A 23,565-nucleotide genomic window follows, 5' to 3' on the forward strand; every position below is an offset into this window, starting at 1 on the left:
TTCTTTTCTGTCTTAATTAGTAAATTATTTAGTCATGTGTACTCTACTTCCCATTTTAGACTATTCTAGAAATCTTTATTATCTTATTATATATATAATTTAATATAATTAAATTATAGCATTGTAAACAAAATCCAGCTAACAATTTTTTATGACTTAGACCATCTTTAATTATATAAAAAGAATAAGATAATATTTCTCTCAATTTATCTTTTAAATATTTGTTCAAGTTGACATTTCTGTTTGGCACTTATTGAGTTTTTTTTTTGTCTAATTTTATGCACATATATAGAATTTAGTGAGTCAAATTTTAATGTAATTTTTAAATAATTAAAGTTATTAATAATTATAATTTATAATATTTTTCATGTAATTTTTAAATTATATATATATATATATATATATATAATTAATCAGTCATCATTTTGAAAACCACATAAAAAGTATTGTCAATGTCAATAATTAACAACATTTGATTAGCTTTTGAAATTCTATCTGTGATATATACATTGAGACAAGAGAATTAATATATATATATATATATATATATATATATATATATATATATATATATATATATATATATATATCACAGATAGAATTTCAAGAGTTAATCAAATGTTGTTAATTATTGACATTGACAATACTTTTTATGTGGTTTTCAAAACGATGACTGATTAATTATTTTTACATTTAAATTTCAAAACTAATGTCGTAATAAAGAACAAATATATTTTTCTCAAGGAGTATGAGTTAGGGTCAAACTTCAACTCTCCCTCTTTCTTTAATCAGTCGAAATTTACCGCTAATAATCACTCTATTAAAATGGATGTTCTATTGCTTGTCGACACACATCAAAATTCTTAGCCTTTGATTTTCTCACTCTCAAACCAATCCCCCATCCCATGAACCCATCTTTTTTTTCTCGCAAGGGGAGACACCTCTCGCTTGCAAAGACAATGGGTATCATCGTAAGCACAAATTTCAAGCCCAATAACTTTATCAAAATTGACATTTTCGATAGTATCGATTGCATACTTTGTGTAATATGAATCAACCAAGAAACTTCGTATCACTTATATATCTCATTGAATTTAGGCGAAGTGAGAAGCAACAATGAATCAAAAGGTGAAGCAAACACTGTCATGGTGAGATGCCCTAACCACCCAAGACCGTAACAAAAATATTTCAATAAGTGGAGATTTACGTATGTATTTGACACATTATTTTATGTATTACGTATGCATTTGACACATTATTTTACGTATGTATTTGACACATTATTGTTGTATTTGATGCATTACCGAGATACAATTTTATGTATCTAGTTTTATATGTGTATCTTGTGTATGTATCTACTGAATAAATGCATTATTGGAAATATACGCATGTATTTGACAGATACTCGTGTATCTAAGTGTTTAATTTGTCGAATATATTAAAACTATTTATTTTGTTAGAAAACTAAAAAATGATTTCAAATAAAAGCACATAGAAACTAACATGTCACATTTTATAAAGAAGATGAAATTAAACATACCTAAGAAGAACTCAACAACTATTAAAAGTCACAAGTCACATTTTATTAGTTATTAATTTTTTATTTTTCTTAAAGTGCTAATAAGAATATTATTATTATTATCATTATATTACTTATACAATTAATTTATTTATTATTTTCTGAAAATTCTAGGAAGTTTGTTGCTTTATCAAATGATTTCTTCAAATTTTAATCTACATAAAATAATGACTACTTACTAGAAGAATTATTCAACTTGATAAGATATAAAAATATACTAATGTAGTGCTAAGACTTATCTTTTTATGATTATTAAATATTGAGCATTAAAAATTAGTATTAAGTACAAATATTTTAATAACTTGGGTGCTAGTTTCATTCTATTTGAAAGTTTTAAAATTACAATAATCTTGAAATTTTTAAAATTTACAGATACGTTGCCCCTTTGCCATATACATAACAAATATATCGTACTGGATTTTGGGTTGAGATAATTGGAGTTATGTATCAACAAGAACATTATATTAGATAAATTGCTCACAAACAAAGTCATAATGTATCTGATAGAAATTGAGTGATATATCCGAAATTCAAATAGTAGAAATTTTTTAAAATTATATTATCTTAAATCGTATAATTACATAATTTTCCTAAAAAGTATATTTAGTAGTGAACCATCCTAATGTAATCCAATATGTATCATGTGATTTTGTATTTATTTATTTAGTAGTTCACATTCTATTTGTGATTTTCATATTTGTTTTATTCAGTCTTCCAAAAAATTGTCAATTTAAAAGTTTGTCAGTTAAAAAGTAAGTTTTTTTTTTTACAGCGATTCATCTTTTCTAACACTTTTGTTCACATGATATTTGAAACCCAGTCACATTTATTGTTTGATTTCAAAAGAGAAAACATTACTATCTTAATTTATTTCACATATGTAAAATTGATCTACACATACAACTAAATCATTTATTTATTAAAAAAAAAAGATCCAACTTAAAATCCAAGCTTCGCTTTTGTTATGTCAATTCTCCGAAGTTTCAAATTTTAAATAGAAAAAATATAGCTCAAAATATAAAATGCTCAAAGACGAGAAGACCTAAAGCAATAGAATATACACATATAAAAGTCTTAAAATGTGCTCGTAGAAGCACCACATTGAATTTTTTTAAAAAAAAATATAAACAACTAATTGATTAAACTTGAACTCGTAAATAGAAAAGTGCAGTAAATCTGCCTATAAAAAAAGTTGAATCGATCAAGTTTAACTTAAGTATGAATTTGCCTTTTGTGTCTTCCTTATTGGTGGCACGGTGTTGATGGGGTTGATTCCTTTGGTGGTGGATCGAGAATATTTGTTAAAGCATTAGCACCTTTTATTTCGATAGCTGCCTTGTCATAAGCCAAAGCAGCTTCTCTAGAAGTATCAAAAGTTCCCAACCAACGTCGTCGAGCTTCCTTTCTTCCATATCGAATCTCTGCTGCCCACCTTCCAGATTCTCGCCGTCTAACTCCCCTGTACTTCTCCACATTTTCTAGAAGTAGTTTCTTATCTCTCTTCTTTTTGGACGACATCCTCTTTGAAACGACCTTGGTGTTTTTCTTTTCAATGATGATTTCGTTACATATTATTTTATTGCGCTTGGACTTTCCTCCTTGAACATTTTCCTCATCATCACTAGATGAGTCTGTGGCGTCATTATCTTGCATATAAATACGTATAACATGCGGCATGATAATAGAACTTTTACCTAATTGTTTGGTGAACTTTTTTACTCTGACAACTTTTGAGGATTTTTCGAGTGCCTCATTCTTCTTTAGCTCATCCTTGGTGGTCATAGCTTCATTAAAAGAAAACAAAACAAAAAAAAAGTTCAAAATGTCCATTAGACTACACATGTATACACTCTATTTATAATAGGAAAATCTTTTATTTATTTGTTTTTATTTTGATTTGGCACTAAATTTAAGAAAATAAAGAAGATTTTTAAAGTTTTGTAGTCTTAAACCTAAGATATGTAGAATATAAAAAAAAATTCATTCAATTTTGTAAGATGTTAAAGACATCACATGAAAAGCTAGAATTGAACAGTTGTCAAAATGGGAAAAGACATCCGTTTTTAAACAGATTAAAAAGAACAATAAGACAAATAGATTGAAACAGAGACTAAAAAATCATGTGACCAAATCTTGTATTTCTTGTCATAAGTGAAGATTCAAGAATTTACAAACTTTTTTTAATTTTATGGCTTTACAAGAGATGTTCTCTTTTAGATTTTAGATGATTATTTTTCTTCAATTCAAATTATAATAGGGTGAGAGATTTCATTTCTTTAGATATTCACATCCACTCACTTAAATTCTATATTCTTATAAAAAAAATATATTAAAAAATCATTTATCTCAAAACTTACTTAAAATCTTAGTTTTTTTCTTTTGTAAGTTATTTCAGTAGAGTTTCAAATAAAAAATTTCTCACACAATAAGAATGTCATAAATTCCAACAATGAATTTCACTTAGTTCAAAAGATAAAATATTAAGGGAAAAAAATCAACCTAAAGCAATAGAATATGCACATATAGAAGTTTAAAATGTTTTTGTAAAAGTACACAGAGAAACGAAGAAATGAATTTTTTTTGTATTTTTATAATTTAGATTGAAAAATGTTATTTTTTATTTCTTACATGTAAAATATGAATACATATGTGTAAAGAACTAGAATATACGTCGCAGAAATTCAGATGTCGTACATAAATTACTTCAAAAATATAACTGATGATCAAGAAAAGATAAAGAAGCTAAGGATAGAACATACCTTGAAAAAAAAAACTCAAAAGCTCCAAGACAAATTAGTAATTCTCTAAATCTTTTGTTTTGCCTTTAAATCTTTTACATTTTAATTGTCATTTATATAGTTCAAACTTTAAAAATCATCACTATATAGAAATGGTAAGAAATTAAAATACAAACATTTGTTCTTTGTACTTGAATTTATTTTCAGTTTGACATTCTTTATCATATATGTGGACTAACAAAAAAAGGAATCAACATTTATAAGCTTATCATATATGTGGACTAACAAAAAAGGAATCACACATTAACAATCTACTAAATAGTTCAAAATATAATATGCTTAAACACAAAGAGATCTAAAACATATATAAGTTTTAAATTTGTTGATAGAAGCATATATGGAAGCAAGAAAATGAGATCCCTTGTTTTTTTACGATTTGAATAAAGTAAAACTAACATTTTCGTATCTCTTATGTGCAAAAAAAAATGTATTTTTCTTATAAAATGACATAAAATCTAATTCTTTTTGCAGAAGACTAAAAAATGATTTCAAATAAACGCAGGTAGAAATACACATGTCACATTTCATAAAGAAGATGATAATTAAATGTACCTGAAAGAAGAACACAAAAACTCTCACGAATCACTAATTTTATTTCTTTGCCTTGTTAATTATTTTATAGTTGATGCTCATTTATATTGTTGAAACTAAGGGTGTCTATTGTATGGATCGGGTCGATCCGAAATCGGCCCAAATCAATCAATTAACCCGTAGATTACTTATTTTTATTAGTTATTAATTTATTATTTTTCTTAAAGTGGTATTATTATTATTATTATTATTATTATTATTATTATATTACTTATATGAATTCATTTGTTTATTATTTTCTGAAAATTCTAGGCAGATTATTATTTTATTAAATGATTTCTTCAAACTTTAATCTACATAAAATAATGACTACTTACTAAAAAAATTAATTCAACTTGAGAAAAATAAAAAAATATACTAATGTAGTGCTAAAACTTATCTTCTTAAGATTAATAAATATTGAGCATTAAAAATTAATATAAAATATAAAAAAATTTAATAATTTAAGTGCTAATCACCTTCTATCTTGAAAGTATTCAAATTACAATAATCATGAACTTTTTAAAATTTATAGATACATTTCCCTTTTATCATATACATAAAAAAAAATTATATAAGTTATATATCGAATATATAAAGAAAACATCACATTGATTTTAGATCTTGCTTCAAATATATGTGCCTAAATAAAAAGGTTAATATTGTTTGACCATAAATAATTATTTTATTTTGAAATCTATTGTATTTTATTTCTTCTAATCCAATTTTCAATTGACCTATATAAGTTTTGTTTAATCCTATTTTCATTGCAAAATGATATATACATATATATATATATATATATATATATATATATATATATATATATATATATATATATATATATATATATATATATATATATATATATATATATATATATATATATATATATATCTTCAGCCCATGTATCAATGACCTCATAAATCTCGTTTTTTTTCGCTGTGCCATAATCGTGCCTAAAATATGTATCATGTGATTTTATATTTATTCATTTAGTATTTCATATTTTATTTGTGATTTTCATATTTATTTTGTTTGTTCTTCAAAAGTTTGTCAGTTTGAAAGTTTGTCTGTTGTTAAAGTTTGTTTAAATGAATGTCTTTTCTGACACGCTGTTTATCAAGAGCATTTTTGTTCACATGATTTTGAAACCAAGTCATAATTATTATTTGATTTCAAAAGAGAAAACTATACTATCTTAATTTATTTAACATTGTGTAAGAAAAATGTAAAATTAATCTACACATACAACTAAATCATTTATTGAAAATAAGAGAGTATAAAACAGCTTATTATTTCTATAATTACTCATTATATCAAGCTCAAAGGTATTTTATATTTCTATAATATTAGAAATATATATATATCTACAATATCACTTATTATTTACTCCAAAACTTATTTTTATTATGTATTAATTTATTATTATCCTTAATGTGTTGATAAGAGTATTATTAATTATTATTATTATTATTATTATTATTATTATTATTATTATGTTACTTATATAAATTGTTATTATTAGTTATTAATTTATTTATTTCTTAAAATACTAGCAAGATTATTATTATTACAATATTACTTTTTAGTTATTACTTATAGCTTATCATTATTATTCATTAATGCTTACAAGTTTGTTAATAGTTAATAGATAATAGTTTACTACTTTATTATTATTTTGACTTATTAGGTAACTCAATGGTCAAACGTATGAAGGATTAAATATCATTATGAATTAATTAAGTAAATTATTCTACCATACGAGTCAAATATTTATTTTGTTGTAAAATTAAAAGTAGTATGGAATTATTTAAACACGAAATTGCTCTAATTAGAATAGATAATTGTTGGTGTTACTCAAGAAAATAATCGAGCTTCTAGAATTAAAGAATTTAAAATCGAATATGGAATATATGGTTTTTGCCTTAGATATGTTGAGATTGAATTAAATCAAAGAAAAGAAATCAGAAATACAAATATAAATATCTAAATGATTTAAAATTAAAGCTATATTTTATATTTAAATTTAAAAGATGAAATACATCTCATAGTGTAATCATACCAACACCTCATCAAGTGGGTATTGAAGAAATTATGAAAATGGTGCAAAATAAATATTAAAATGTTCTTTTTTTTAAGTAAGATCATTAAAATAATTAAAATTTTATTATTGTGGTATTCAATGATTGCTTTAATTTTTAATCTACATAAAAGTATTGACTATCTTTGCTCAAAATATTATTCAACTTAATAAAATATAATATATAAAATATACTAATATATCCTTTTTATGATTATTACTAATAAAATAGTTTTTTTAATACATAAAAGATCTAAAATGTTCATTTTCTTCTATTTAAATTATAATAGAGTAACAAATTTTATCTCTTCGAATTTTTACATCCACTCACTTAAATTTATATTTTTACATCGCTCCTCTTAAACTTACTTAAAACCCTAGATTTTTCTTTTATAAGCTATTTCTCTAAAGTTTCAAATAGAAAATTTTTCACACAATAAAAAAATGTCACAAATCCATAAATGATTTTCAAATAATTTAAAAGATAAAATCTTTAAGAAAAATAAAAATTAAAGAAATAGAATCTACTTATATAAGTTTTATAACTGAGTTTGTATAAGCACATAGAGAAACAATGAAATGGAATATCTAGTCTTCTTACAATTGAATTACAAAAATATTATTTTCAATCTCTTATGTATAAAAAAATATTTTGTAAAAAAAAAAAATTAATAAGCCCACGACAATATAATCTACACTGATTGAGCAATTTCACTCTACTATCTTTTTATCCAAAAAGAGTCCTATAAGTCATTACCTAAAAACATCCCAATATGCAAAAACAACATGGATTGTAACATTTCCAAAAATATATTGTTTGTAGAACCAAAAATCATATTCAAAAGAGTGCAAAAAAAAAATTGTGCCTTGTATTTTTTTTTTTTAACAATTCATGTAGTACTTACATTACATAGACCTAACTTCTAAATTTTGTAGAATAGAGAGATTATTTATGATGACCCTTAGCTCAAAAGAGAAGCTACTACAAAAAGGGAATTGTCATAAGAAAAAAAAGATCGTGAAATATTAAGCTAGCGTTTGGCCATAGATTTCTAAATATTCTTGACAAATATTATTTGAGTGAAAATTTGGGTGAAATTTCACCATGTGTTTGGCCATAAAATTTGGAAAATATATTTCACCTTTTTAGAAAAATATGATTTATACACACAAGTTTTAAAAACTATCAAAACTAACTAAAAGTTTGTATTACAAGTCAATTGAATGTTAGTTACAACAATAACAAATAATGTCCATGACACTGAAGCAATGTGGTAATTTGGAATGAGTGCAACAAGAATTATTACATACATCGTGAAGTAGATAAAGTACATGACTTTGTTACCTAAAGCCAATTTTTAATAATTTTCATCAACAATCATATCATTATTTAATATTCACTAAATATTTCATCACTATTTTGGTGTTCACGTAAAAAATGATGTAATACAACGCAAGCAACTACTAGAGAGGGTGTTTTTGTAAAAGATAAAAGATTGGGGTAAAATTTTAATTTTTAAAATATCCCAAATAATGATATTTGGCCCAAATACTAGAAAAAACTAGTATTTGGAAATTTGGGATATTTGCCAAAAATATTTGCCAAATAATGACAAATTGTATGGACAAACATTATTTGCTAAATTTTTCCCAAATATTATTTGGAAAATTTATGGCCAAACGGGCCCTTAAGATACAAAAATAAAATGAAGCAGCAGATAATAAAAACACCACGAAGAATAAAAACTATATGCAATTACTAAATACTTATACTCGTGATGTGGTTGATTCCTTCGGTGGTGGCTCGTGACGTGGTTGATTTGAACGGTGGAGATCGGATTCGGAGGTCAGCAAGATCCTGTTTTAGGTCCCTAACAGAAGCTGAGTTTGGGTGGCGTTTCTTTCTATTTATCCTTTGTTGGTGTAGCTATTGTTTGTTCTCTTTTGGCACTTGTTGTGTAGCCATTAGAAGAATATTTGTAACCCTCATATTGTTATAGTGAAGCAATTTGGATTTTGTCGATCCTGTGGTGGTTACCTTCGGATTGAAGGGTCTTTCACGTTAAATTTGGTGTTCTTTATTGTTAGATTTTCGATTTCATTTTTTCGTCACAACAGTAAATACGTAAAAGATTTTTTTATTTGGACAATTTTTGAAAAATTTTCGATTGCCTCATTTCTTTTAAGTTCATCCTTTGAGGTCATTGCTTTGAAAAAAGAGGGGAAAAAATAAGAACGAAAATTCTATCAGGCCAGACATGCATACACTTCATTTATTTGTTCTAATTTTAATTTGGCACAAAATTTATAAAAATATAGAAGAATTTTAAATCTTGTATAACGAAATGTCATTTAATTTTTGTGAGTTATTAAAGACATCACGTGGAAAGCTATAATTAAAGAATTATTAAAAACGCAATAAACATCTCTTTTTAAACAGATTAAAAAGGACAGTAAGATAAATAAATTAAAACAGAGGCTAAAAAACCATTTGTCTCTAAATTTTGTACCCCTAGTCACAAATGAAGACTACAAAATTTATTTAAAATGAGTCTTTTTTAGCCCTTATCAAACTTTCGTCGTCTTTATACATAAGAGATCTTCACGTTTACATAGTGACCGAGAGGTTCTCTACCCATACATTTCATTTATGTGACACATTTAAAATTTTAAAAGTCAAAACAAGTTTCGCACACAATGTTTGCATATATGTTTTTAAATTTTTATATCTGAAAAATTATTTTCTTCTAATCAAATTATGAAGAAAAAAAAAAAAGAGAGATCTCATATCCAACTTAAAATCCTAGCTTCGCTTTTGTTATGTCATTTCTCTGAAGTTTCTGATATTAAACAGAAAACTTTCACATATTAAGGATGTAATAAATCCATCAATAAATTTCATATAGCTCAAAATATAAAATTCTCATAGACGAGAAGACCTAAAGCAATAAAATATACCCACACAAAAAGTCTTAAAATAGAATATACACACTTGAAAATTTTCACTTGCCTTAGCAATCATCGATATATAAAAATGGTTAGACATTTTTTAAAAAAATATAAATAACTAATTCTTTGTACTTGAATTTGTTTCATTATAAGAACCTTCGTCAGACTACACATGCATACACTTTATTTATTATAGGAAATTCTTTCATTTGTTTGTTCTTGGTTTGATTTGGCATTAAATTTAAGTAAATAAATAAAAAATTTAAATCTATTGTCTTAAACTTAAGATATGTTGAATATAAAGAAAATTTCTTTAAATTTTGTGAGATCTTAAAAATATCACTTGAAAAATTAGAATTAAAGAGTTGTTAGCCCTTTACAAGCTTTTTTTTAGTTTTGTGGCTTTACAAGAGATGTACTTTTTTTATACATAACAGATTTAAATGATCTTTTTTTCTTTTATTCAAATTATAATAGAGTGAGAGATTTCAATTTTTTCATATATTTACATCCATTCACTTAAATTTTATATTCTTTTAGAATTTATTAGAAAATCATTTATCTCAATTCTCAAACTTACTTAAAATCCTTGTTTTTTTTCTTTTGTAAGTTATTTCGCTAGAGTTTCAAATAGAAAATTTCTCACACAATAAGAATGTCATAAATTCCAACAATGAATTTCTTAGTTCAAAAGATAAAATATTGAGGGAAAAAAATCAAACCTAAAGCAATAGAATATGCACATATAGAAGTTTAAAATGTGTTTGTAAAAGTACACAGAGAAATGAAGAAATGAATTTTTTTTGTCTTTTATAATTTAGATTGAAAAATGTTGTTTTCTATCTCTTACATGTAAAATATGAACTAGAAATCTCCATCATAGAAATTCACATGTCGTACATAAATTACTTCAAAAATATAACTGATCGTCCAAAAAAGATAAAGAAGCTAAGGATAGAATATACCTTGAAAAAAAAAACTCAAAAACTCCAAGACAAATTAGTAATTCTCTAAATCTTTTGTTTTGCCTTTAAATCTTTTACATTTTGAACGTCATTTATATAGTTCAAACTTTAAAAATCGTCACTATATAGAAATGGTAATAAATTAAAATGCAAATGTTAATTCTTTGTACTTTAATTTATCTTCACTTGGCATTCTTATCATACATGTGGACCAACAAAAAAAAGAATAAACATTAATAATTTACTAAATAGTCTTACATTTAATTATTTTACATTTAGAATGTCATTCATAAAATTAACACTTTTGCAATCATCGCTATATAGAATTTGTAAGAAATTAAAGATAAATAATTAATTCTTTGTACTTGAATTTATTTCCATTTTTACTTATCATTTTTATCATATATCTGAACCGATAAAAAAATGAATCAACATTAATAATTTACTAAATAAATCTTGCCTTTAAATCTTTTACATTTTGACAACCATTTATATAATTTAAATTTTAGCATTCGTCACTATATAGAAATGCTAAGAAATTAAAATACAAATTATCAAACCTTGTACTTAAATTTATTTCCATTTTTCACTTGTCATTCTTATCAATATGTGGACTTATAAAAAAAGGAATCAGCATTAATAAGTTACTAAATAGACTTGTCTTCAAATTTCTTATATTTTGATGGTTATTTATATAATTTAAACTTTAGCAATCGTCCTGTATATAAATAGTAAGAAATTAAAATATGAATGATTAATTCTTAGTACTTTGTATTTTCACTTGTCATTTTCATCATATATGTGGATTAATAATAAAAAAAAAAAAAGAATCAACATCAATAATTTACTAATAGTCTTGCCTATAAATCTTTTTACATTTTTATAGTCATTTAAATAGATTTAAACTTTAGCAATCGTCATTATATAAAAATAGTAAGAAATTAAAAAAAAAAAAATCAACCAAACAAGTTTAACTAAAATATTGAAAATTCTTTCAATTGTTTATTCTAACTGAAATTTGGCAAGAAACTCGAGAAAATATAGAAGGCTTTTAAATTTTGTAGTCTTAAACAATAGCAATAAAAATGATCTTTTTAGCCCTTTACAAACATTTTTTAGTTTTATGGCTTTACAAAAAATCTTTGTCGAGAGATTCATTTTTAACCATAAGAGATTTAAAATGATCATTTTCTTCTATTCAAATTGTAATAGGACGAGAGATCTCAGTTTTTAAATTTTTACACTCACCAACTTAGAATTATATATTCTTGTAAGATCATTTCTCTCAACCTCTCTTAAAATCATAAATTTTTCTCTTGTTAAGTTATTTCTCTATATTTCAAATAGAAAATTTTTCAAATGGTAAGGATGTCATAAATCCATCCATTATCATAATATGTGGACTAATAAAAAAGAAATCAACATTAATTATAATTTATTCAGTAGTCACAAATATGTTATTGAACTTCTAAAAAAAAATCAGCTATATCACCAATAAAAAGTTTAGCTCATGTATGTCATCCGTTAAAAATTTAGCTCATATATGCCATTTTCACCTGAGAAATGTTCATCCCCGTCATTATTTGTTAACGAAAAACAATTTCGATTATGCAAAATCATCTTTTACACACGTGATCAATTATGATTCAGCTATGTCATTAATAAAATTATTTTTTAAAAGAACAAAGGTAAAAAATATGTCAACAAACTTCGAGAAAAGACTCATCGTCTATGTTATCCGTTAAAAATTTGAATCATCTGTCATTTCCGTTAACAAAATAAAGCCTTTTCTTAAACAAAAATAACTAACACATATGAGCCAAATTTTAACGAAGGGCATAAATAAGACATCTCTCAAAATGCAATGGCATATTTGAGCCTTTCTCCATTACTAAATAACACCTGCAACTTAGATTTTGTTACCAAATTTTATCAAACTTCTCTTAGAATAATTGTCTTCCTATTGTAAGGCAATTGTAGTATCAATACGGAGTAAATTTCACATATGATCACGCAACTATCACATTCCTCACGTCATACATGCTACTCGATATGCGTTTCGCGCATGACTTTTTGACTTCTATTATCGATATGTATAACTACAGTAACTAGGTTACTGTTTCCCTCGACGCATTAACAACGTTCAAGTATCCAAATTAACGGTTAAAAAAAAAAAAAAAAAAAAAGAGAAACTGGAAGTATAAACCCAATCACCAGAAGGAAGCAACAGTTTCCTCTATATCGAAAACATGCAGTCAAGCATTACAATACCACTGTACATGCTTTAAGAACATCTGGGAACTAACCAAGTTTAACACTAATGATAATGTACAGCAAAACAGTAAAGCAGTTTCAAATACCTGGCATCATCTGTGGGTAAAGATGGTGGCTAAAACGAGTCGATCTTCCCCGTCAGAAGCGGATGCAGCTTTAGTTTAACCGTTAATGCGTTCAAATGAACCTAGAATTCTTCACATGGTACATAGAAGTATATGTGAAAAACTACTAAAAGTTCAATAAATATTAACTTTTGAACCTCATAATTTCAAAGGTGCAATGGATCAGCCAATGGAAGGTTGAACCAATCAAGTTTAACTAACCTATGGATCCGCCTTCTGTCTTTTTAGAGGTGGCACGATGAAGTTGATCTTGATGGGGTTGTTTTTCTTCGGTGGTGGCTTCAGGATGTTAGTTAAAGCATTAGCACCTCTTATTTCAATGGCTGCCTTGTCATAAGCCAAAGCAGCTTCTAAAGCAGTATCAAAAGTTCCCAACCAAAGCCGAGTTTTCTTTCTTGTATCTCGAATCTCTGCTGCCCACTTACCCCATTTTCGTCGTCTAACTCCCCTGTACTTATTCACATCTTCTTGCATCAGATTCGAAGCTTTCTTCTCTTTGGACTTCTTCTTTGAAATGTCCTTGGTCTTTCCATTCTCGATGATGATTTCCTTTACGCACGTCCTTTCATGTCCCTCGGACTTCTCTTCTTCATCCTTCTCCTCCTCGTCACTAGACGAGTCTGTTGTGTCATGGTCCGGCGCGTGAATACGTACAAGACGTGGAAAGACTTGGGAAATTTCGCCCACTTGATTGCTGGATTTTTCAACTAGGGCAATTACTGAGGGTTCTTTGACTCCCTCTTTTACCTGAAGCTCTTCCTTGGGGGTCATTGCTTCATGCAAAGAAAAGGAAAGAGAAAGGGAAAGTCCATCAGACCGGACATGTGAACACTTCATATATGATCAGAAATTCTTTCTTTAGTTTTATGTATTATCGTTTGATGAACTTTTATCAATATGAGGCGATCGTACCAATCTCTTCAGAAATTCTTTAGAAGGAAATTCAAATAAAAAAGAAATAAACAAACAGAAACGGAACTGCTCACCCTAAGAAAGTTTTAGTACCTCTTATTTCAATGGCTGCCTTATCATAAGCCAAAGCAGCTTCTTCAGCAGTGTCAAAACTGCCCAGCCAAAGTCGAGTTTTGTTTTTTGTGTCTCGGATCTCTGCTGCCCATTTGCCCCATCTCCGTTGTCTAACTCCTTTGTACTTCTTCGCATTTTCTTGGAACATCTTTATATCTTTCTTCTCTTTGGACGTCTTCTTTGAAATGACCCTGGTCTTCCCATTCTCAATGATGATTTCCTTTATACACGTCCTTTTATGTCTCTTGGACTTCTCTCCTTGAAGCTTTTCCTCCTCGTCACTAGATGAGTCTGTGGCGTCACTGTCCGGCATGTAAATACGCACAACACGCGGCAAGACAACAGAACTTTCACCCACTGGGTTGATAGATTTCTCAACTCTGGGAATTTCTGAGGGTTCCTCGACTGCATCATTTTCCTTATGTTCATCCTTGGAGGCCATAGCTTCACGAAAGAGAATCAAAAAAAAAAACAAGAAAGTCCATTAGACCAGACATGCATACACTTGATTTATGATAAGAAATTCTTTATTTTTATATAAAATTGTTTAATGAGCTTTTTAGCAATATAATGTAATTGTATCCTAACTCTTTCCAATGTTACAGAGAAAATTCAATAAAAAGAAATAAACAAACTGCTGACTCCGAAATCCCATATCATTGGAACAAAAAGGAAATGAGAAAAAAAAATACTCCCTTTGTCCCAATTTATGTTGCACCTTTCGCATTTCAAGACTCAAATGAGTTTTTACTGTGATCTTTTCATACACCTAAAAAAAATTTTGAATCATCAATTATCATGACATTAAGTACTTTTTACACAATTTCCAAATATGTAAATTTGATTTCAACAGAACTTCAAAGATTCCATGTCCAAATTTATGATCATAATTTAAAAAATCGATCTCAAAGTTCAAACTGTACCATATAAACCGGAACATGCTTACCTGACAAATATGCTATGCTATGAGAAATTGACCGTACCTTTACGACAATGGTGCTAACTTGTGTATCCCTTATAACAGATGAAGACTTGGTGCAGAAGAATTTACACTCAACTCACTTAAAATCCTAGATTCAATTTTTTTTTATGCCATTTCTTTCTCTAGAGTTTCCAATAGAAAATTTCCATACATTAGAGAAGTCAAAATCCATCAATGAATTTGATATAGTTCAAAAGATGAAATTCTAAAAAAATTCAAAAACGAGCAGACCAAAAGCAGTAGGATCTACACATACAAAAAATAAAAATGTGCTTCTTTTTGCGTGTAGAAGCGCACAGAAACTTGCATGGCACACATACATTACTTTAAAAATGTAGCTGGTGGCAAGAAAAAAAACAACTGAGACTTCAACATACCTTGAAAAGAAACTCAAAAGCTCTCAGACAAACCAGTAAATCTGATTTTCTGAATCTCTCTCTGCGGCTTCATAGATCTTTAGTATCTGAGCATATAGAAGAGTTGGGGAGCTCACGGGGTACGTAAGACTGGAATTTTGTACACTATCAGGTCAATTAAAAGATATTTGCAGGTAACCATCCATAATATGTTTAGTAACCTGAAAAGACAAAGGCATATAACTAGTAACATGTTAAAATATTCTGAAAATTTTATGACAGTATCAATATATGTAAGTTAAATCTTGTTCGAATTTTCATGATCTACAAGTGGTGGCCGACAATGACAGAAAAAGGTTCTTGAAGTTATTGTGAGTTGAGACTCGCCAGTTACTGTTTTCTGAAGAAATCAACATTTATAATTACTAAATAGCAGTTGCAACTTAGATTCAGTTACCAAATATTATCAAACCTATTCTTAACTATCTTAACATTATCTTCCTATAAGGCAATTGTAATGAAAATATGGCCTAACTTAAACAATGATGAAGCATGTCACCCAAACCAACTAAGCGAAGTCGCATCCGCCCCATCTCAAGTACTTATCTTACAATGTCATGATCAGATTAGTTTACCCTAATTCCTTCGATAGTTTATTATATGGTTACCCCTCTAATAAGAAAAGGTATAAATATGTTCTTTTCTGCCATCTGGATCACAGAATTTTTCGAGGAGATCGAGCTTTATGCCAAAAATAGTAGAATCAAAATTAATTTTAAAAAAAAATTGAAATTGAATCGAAATTAATGTTATAATTAGTAACTAACACCTATATCTTAGATGTGGTTACCAAATTCTATCAAATATATAGTGTCGATTGCAGACCTAATTTAAACACGCGTGAAGCATATTTAAATCCAACTTTAACTAAAAAAGTTTAACTTCACTCTAGATTATAGGTATTCTCTCGTCTATCTCGATAAGACCCATTTTGTGCGGACTCTTCATATTTACGGGCGACCCCGTCTTGACGCGACACTAGTGCAGGCGCGAGCGCAGGGTGCATGTTGGATTCGTTCAATTCGATCTGGACACTTTGACCGAAGCCGAGAAAAGATTTGGGGAAGAAAAAATCAGTTTCCCGTGACGTAAAGAGGACAAAGCTTGAAAAAGTACAGAGAAGATGAAAGAAGAGAAAATAAGTTTCCGGCGACGCGGAACATAAAGGGGATAAAGCTTGAAAAATACAAAGAAGAGAAGGAAGTTAGTTTTTTTTTAAAAAAAGTAAAGGAAATACAGAGAAAAGTACATGGTCTTTTCAGTTTTCCTTGAAAAAGAACTCCAAACAGCAGAAACAAAGGGTTTCTCAAAATAAGTGTATTTTTTTATAAAAATAAATTACATTTATGCAGTTGATTAGTCTAAATGGTAAATTTTTTGTATGTATGTATTTCCACTTATTTGATTATACTAGATATATTGTTATAGATATCTTCATAACTATATTTTTATAATATTGAAAAATTTTAACAATATCCCCGCACCCGTATCCATACTCAGATTCACACCCACAAATCATAAAATTTGGATTTTGCCGAATCAGACTCTCGAATTTGCACCTGTCTCGGATACCCGCACCCGAGTCCAAGCAACTTAGGATAAGACCATTGATCGATTATTGGAAAATGATTTCCTAAAAGCAATGTATGTTTTCTCCTATGAATTAACAATGTTTTCTTTAGAAGGATGGAAAGCTTTACAATTGGAAGTTGCAACAGCTTGTTGGTATCAAGCAATAACAGTTTGTTGGTCTTGGAAAATCACCTGGCAGCAAAGCTCTTTCGAAGGTCTTTTGCTTTTTTGGATTGTGGTTGGCAGCAAAGCTCTTTCGAAGTTGCTCGGACTCGGATGCGGGTATTCAAGACGGATGCGAATCCGAGAGTCGAATTCGGCAAAATCCAAATTTTAAGATTCATGGGTGTGAATCCGAGTATGGATATATAAAAATATAGTTATGAAGATATCACTAGCAATATATCTAGTATAATCAAATAAGTGGAATAAATATATATGTATATATATATATATAAGAAAATTGAATTATACCATATAGTATACTAAACAACTGCATAAATATAATTTATTTTATAAAAAAGTACACTTGTTTTGAGAAATCCTTCGTTTCTGCCACTTGGAGTTCTTTTTCAAGAAAAAATGAAAAGACCCTATACCTTTTTTTTTTTTTTTGAAACTGGTAAGACCCTATACTTTTCTCTATATTTCCTTGTACTTATTAAAAAAAAAACTTCTTCTCTTCTCTGTTTTTTCAAGTTTTATCCACTTTATGTCCTGCCTCGCCGGAAACTTATTTTCTCTTCTTTCATCTCTTCTCTGTATTTTTTCAAGCTTTATCCTCTTTATGTCGCCGACAAACTGATTTTCTCTTCTTTCTTCTCTTCTCTGTACTTTTTCAAGCTTTATCCTCTTTACGCAGCTGGAAACTGATTTTTTCTTCCCCAAATCTTTTCTCAGCTTCGGTCAAAGTGTCCAGATCAAATTGACCGAATCCGACACGCACCCCGCACCCCCACCTGCACCGGTGTCGCGTCGAGATGAGTTCACCCGTAAATATGAAGAGCCTGCGCAACATAGATGAGGGTATGCTGGCAACCAGACAAAAAATTCCAAGGCTAGTCATGAACACAAAGAGCCTAGGAAATCTACTAACTGATCTACTTCATACATACCCTCTTCTTTACACCAAAAGTATAGAGTACTGATACAGTTTTCTTTTACTTTCTGCATTGGGTTAGTACTATTCTTAAAACACCTGTTGTTACTTTCCTTCCAAATTGACCACCATATCCAAGATGGAACTAGATTCCACCCATTTTTCTGTGTTTTACTCCCCCTTCTTCTCATCCAACAGCTTAGTAGATCTGCCATATGCTCAGGCATCACCCAAGAATCTTGGATAAGGCTTTGAAACATATACCATATTTGGGCAGTCACTCTACAGTGTAAGAATAAATGATTGTTTCCTCCTTTTCATGGCAGAAGAAACACCTAGAAAGAATCTACAATACTCTCTTTTTTAGTCTCTCCTGAGTCAGGCATGCTCTTCTGCACACCGACCATGTGAAATAATTTCTCTTGGTTGGAATGTTGGACTTCCAGATTTGTTTCCAAGGTCCGAAAAATGTCCCCCTATGTTGCCAGGTCTCTTTTGAACAATCTTCCAAGAGAAAATTAAAAGTTTGGAACTCAAAAATTAAAAGTTAGGATGAGATTTTAGAGAAGTCTCTCAATGCTACTTCCATAGCTCTAATACCTAAGAAGTTTGGAACTCAAAAATTAAAAGATTTCAGACCTTTAAGTTTAATAGGGGAAATTTACAAGGTCATTTCCAAGCTACTCACAGAAAGACAGAAGACTCGGGGAGAAACTACCGGATGCACCTCAAGTGACCTTTTGCAGGGTAGACAGAATATGGCTGCAGCTTTTCTTGCTAATGAGTTGGTGGACTCTAAGAGTGAAATGGAAAAGGCCTGGATATTGAAAAGGTCTATGACCATGTCAATTGGGCTTTCGTTAATAACATACTAAGAAAAGCCAATTTTAATGGATGAATTAAGGGGTTTGGTCTCAAACTAACAGCGGTGAATGCATGGAGATTACTCATTTGCCTTGTGCATATGACTATTTGGTGTGTTCTTTTAATAACTGTGGTATTCGACAAGCTTACGAGCGCACTTCGACTAATTCCACCTCCCACCGGCAACAACAGGAACCATGTAATTTTGTCTACCAAGACTAGAACATATGGGGAGAAATCACCTGGTATTTTTGTCTCAGCTGGAATTTGAACCTGAGACATCAGATTCCATAACTAGAGTCCTCTCAAGATGGATCTGGAGATTCAGTAATGAGGACAGGTCCGTCTGGAAGAAGTGCGTAGCACAGAAATATGGTTTGATGAACCACTTGACAACAAAAGAAGTGAAGACTGCACATGGATGCATATATGGAAAACTATTAGAAGGGAGTGGAATGACTGCAGTGATAATTTGAGCATAAAGGTGGGTGATGGGGCAAAAACTTCCTTATGGTAAGTTCACTGGATTGGCAAAGCCATCTTAGAACTATATCCAGGATTTAAACCTTATCGGTCTTAAGATTGTGAACAGAATAAGGGCGGAACTTTTGTATAGGAGGGATCGAAATGATTGAAAAAATGGCAGATCACAGATTTGCTACAGGAGTTAAATTTCTACACAGGAACTTATACTACACCAGACAAACCAGTCTAGAAATTGCGGAACAAAGGGATTTTCTCTGTCAAATCAGTGCATAGGGAGGATTACAACTTGACATTTTACCCATTGTTTAGCCTCGGAAACTTATCTTTGGAAAATTTCTACAGGTAGACTCATTACAAATAACAAAATACAATGCACAAGTAATTAGAAACTAGTTGAGCAACTCTAAGAAAATTTAACTGCAAAAAAATATGCCGACAAACAAAATAACAATTAATTTCTTTCCATAACTCCATTATAAACTTAAATGAGAATATAATATATTTTCTCCTAGTTTTTGGTCCCTCAATTTCTCCTACTACATGTTGTTTATCGTGTTTTAGTCATCATTATATTTCATTGTGATTACTGATCATTTCCTTTCTATGCTTTACAATGTTCTCCTATTATTTCCTATGTCTTCATTACTTGTGTTTTCTCCTTATAAATCTACTTCCGAAAAAAAGACTCTCTACCTCCACAAGATAGGGGTAGGGTTTGCATTTCTGTTATTGAGTATACAACATTTCCATTAACTTCCATAGTCAAATCAAAATCTATAACTTTTATGGTTGAAAATTTTAAATTTTTTTTTCCATTATTCCCTTTTCAATCATTGAAATGCTACAAAGTTAAAACTCCATACTTCCATAAACTGAGTAGAATAATTTCTCATTTCACTCATAATTACTCCAAATACAGCTATCAACAACAGAATTTCAAAGTTCTAACTTATCAAGGATTGCTAAACTATTTGCAAAATTTTTTATTTTTTTTTCACAAAATTCAAGTTGGATTCAGTGTCTGATACTTTATGCTTTCTATAAACAACAACAAGAAGAAGAAAATAGATAAGGAACAGTTTACCTTTACTGCCGTGAAAAGTTACCGGCGGCGAACATCTGCGGTGGCAAAGACGGTGGGGTTAGGGCGGTGGAATCCAGAGCCAGTAAGAGACACATGTTTTTTTGAACTTTTATATATTATTAGAATTTAAGAAAACGAAAACGTCGTCGTTTCTGCACTTATATTAGTTTGATCAAAAGTTTATATATTTTTTAAAAAGAAAAAAGAAAAAATAACTTATCTTCGATGTGAAGAATTGTTCATATCATACATGTAAAAGAATAATATTAAACGAAAAAATAATTATCAATATTGTTGATTAGTGAAAATTTATAAAATTATGTGTATTTGAACGTTTGCGATCACAAACGAATGAAAATATATAATTTATTTATGTAGATCATAGGATATTCTGATATTTTATTTATAAATTATTTTTTATTTATAAGTAAGATTGTTTTTAAAAAAAATTGTTTTTGCATTTAGTGAGTTTTCGTATTTATGAAAAAAAATACATTTAAAAGATTCAAATTGTACATGGTACATGCATATTTTTTTGGCTTAGTATTTTTTTAAGGATATAAGTCTAAAATATATTCAAATTTCGATCGCAATTATTGTGACGATATTAAACTTTGAAAAAAACCTTTTACCCCATGAAATATGAAGGCGTGCAACTTAATATTTTGGGAACTTGCCACTGATTCATCTACTTTTATTTATTTTTACGGGGGTTCAAAATATATATATCTATAAAAATGTAGAAAAATTACCTTATATATATCGTGTATTTTTTTGTTGAGAGAGTTCGAGTTGAACCCCCTGGACCCAACATAGCTCCATTCCTGATTATAAATAATAACATGTTCACGTTGACACGTATATACCTTTAAAATATATTATTAAATAATGTAGGGTAAAAGGTCCTTTATAAAATTTAATATCGTAACAATAATTTTGGGAAAAAAAATATTTTTTAGACCTTTTCTTTAAAAAAAAATAAGGTTGACTTTAAATCTAAATTTTAAAATGAGGAAACTATTTTAATAAGCCATATGACCATTGAGCATTATTTAAATAGGGAAAATGCACAAGTAGTCCCTCAACCTATGCTCGAAATTTCAGAGACACACTTATACTGTACTAAGGTTCTATTACCCTCCTAAATTTATTTTATAAGTAATTTTCTACCCCTTTTCGGCGTACGTGACAATAGCTTGAAAAAAAATCAACCAACGTTGGGCCCACAAGATAATGCCACGTAGGCTGAAAAGGGATAGAAAATTATTAATAAAATAAGTTCAGGGGTGTAATAAGACCTTAATATAATATAAGTGTCTCTGTGAGATTTTTGGCATAGGTTGAGGAGGTACTTGTGCATTATCCCTTTAAAATATACCAAAAAAGATAAATCAAAGTTTGATCATAAAAAATTTAAAATCATATTTTAAAAATACCCAAAATCCTTTCGCTTTCTTCAACCAAATGTCATTTATTTTATTATTAGATGCCGGGTGTCAGCGTCAGCGCAGACACAATGTATGTTAACTTTTTTAAATTTATGTGAGAGAAATGAAACTTGAAAAAGTGAACTAAATTTTTTATATGTGTTTTTTTAAAAATATTATAAATTATTAATTTATGTACCTTTTGTGTCATTTTCAAATAATATATGTTACTTCATCTGTTTTATTTTATGTGATACAACCAAGTGATTTTAGGAAAGTCAACGAAATTTCTTATATGATTCTCACATATTTTTAGTTGTCATTTTACTGTGATTCATAATACTTTTTAGTTCTTACGTTATTTTCAACAATATATGCAATTTTTTTTGTTTCGATAAAAATAAGGGAGTCAACCAAATTTCATTATGTTTTTTAACTACTTTTTTCTAAAAATATTTTAAATTGTTACATTGCGTTTTAAGTTTTTTTCTCTATATAGTTTTCAAACATGTAACAAATTAAAAATTAAAACGAAGAATAAGTTTTCAAATCATTATATTTCTATATTAAAATGCTTAAATCTTTAAAATTTCACATATATGCACAAATTAATAGAAGGAATCCGAACAATTTTTTTTAAAAAAAAATAATTATATGAAAGCTCATTTTAATTTAATAGTAACACATATATATTTCATTTTCAATATATGACTCCCTCCTTTTCGATTTATATGAACTTATTCTTTTATTTTATTTCAAAAAGAAAATAACTTCTAAATTTTAATTTTTTTATATAGCATATTTAAAATCACAAAATTAAAAAAAAATATTTCAATACACAAATTTAGATATACCTATAAATTTTAATTTTAGTTTTGATTGATTCCACCTAATATTATACTTGATATATAATTATTAAGAGTTAAGCTTAATAATTATTTATTTACTTTCATATAATAAATAGATATCACAATAACTCAAAAGAAAATGAAAAATAACAAAAATGAGGTAATACTAATAATACTAATTAAAAAAAATTCTAAAACTATTTAATTTTCTTGTTATTCTTGGTAGAATTTTGCTTGCGTGAAATTATATTTTTACATTTGATTATCCTTCACTTCATATATAGAAAGATATTTCTAAAATTATTTATTCTCGAATATATTTTGTTAGAATGAAATTAAATTTTTATTCTTAGTCGTCTTGAATACAAATATATCATCCTATTAATTTTTAATTGTAAAGTTATCTTTTAACATCTTT

At 28.2% G+C, this 23,565-nt stretch overlaps 2 protein-coding genes across 6 annotated transcripts; both read right to left on the reverse strand.

The window, feature by feature from the left end:
• Positions 1-2,622: 2,622 nt before the first annotated feature.
• On the reverse strand, positions 2,623-3,475 carry LOC101252516 (ethylene-responsive transcription factor ERF069-like). The gene has a single exon (XM_004228833.4). It carries the CDS (start codon positions 3,419-3,421, stop codon positions 2,822-2,824), a length of 600 nt encoding a protein of 199 aa, XP_004228881.3. The 5' UTR covers positions 3,422-3,475; the 3' UTR covers positions 2,623-2,821.
• A 9,689-nt stretch (positions 3,476-13,164) lies between these two features.
• On the reverse strand, positions 13,165-21,000 carry CRF3 (cytokinin response factor 3). Of its 5 annotated transcripts, none has more exons than XM_069296362.1 (6): positions 20,873-20,992; positions 15,729-15,928; positions 15,088-15,138; positions 14,349-14,813; positions 13,545-14,116; positions 13,165-13,405 (listed from the first exon to the last, which is right to left on the reverse strand). In XM_069296362.1, the coding sequence occupies exons 4-5, from the start codon at positions 14,809-14,811 to the stop codon at positions 13,545-13,547; spliced, it is 1,035 nt and encodes a 344-aa protein (XP_069152463.1). In that variant the 5' UTR covers positions 14,812-14,813; positions 15,088-15,138; positions 15,729-15,928; positions 20,873-20,992; the 3' UTR covers positions 13,165-13,405. The 5 variants fall into 5 exon arrangements, with proteins under 5 accessions (XP_069152463.1, XP_010313974.1, XP_010313907.2 ...); XM_010315672.4 differs by having other exon boundaries at positions 13,165-13,413; XM_010315605.4 differs by having other exon boundaries at positions 14,349-15,138; positions 20,873-21,000.
• Between the last annotated feature and the right edge of the window lie 2,565 nt (positions 21,001-23,565).

The sequence above is a fragment of the Solanum lycopersicum genome, chromosome 1, assembly GCF_036512215.1.
Source record: "Solanum lycopersicum chromosome 1, SLM_r2.1".
Lineage (NCBI taxonomy): Eukaryota > Viridiplantae > Streptophyta > Magnoliopsida > Solanales > Solanaceae > Solanum > Solanum lycopersicum.

Excerpts from the sequence above, each read along its gene's own strand:
- LOC101252516 (XM_004228833.4), bottom strand. The coding sequence starts at position 3,421 with ATGTGTAGTCTAATGGACATTTTGAACTTTTTTTTTGTTTTGTTTTCT.
- CRF3 (XM_010315605.4), bottom strand. The coding sequence starts at position 14,811 with ATGGCCTCCAAGGATGAACATAAGGAAAATGATGCAGTCGAGGAACCC. Across the intron at positions 14,117-14,348 it reads GGCAGCCATTGAAATAAGAG|CAATGACCCCCAAGGAAGAG; the intron begins GTACTAAAACTT and ends CTTTGCATGAAG.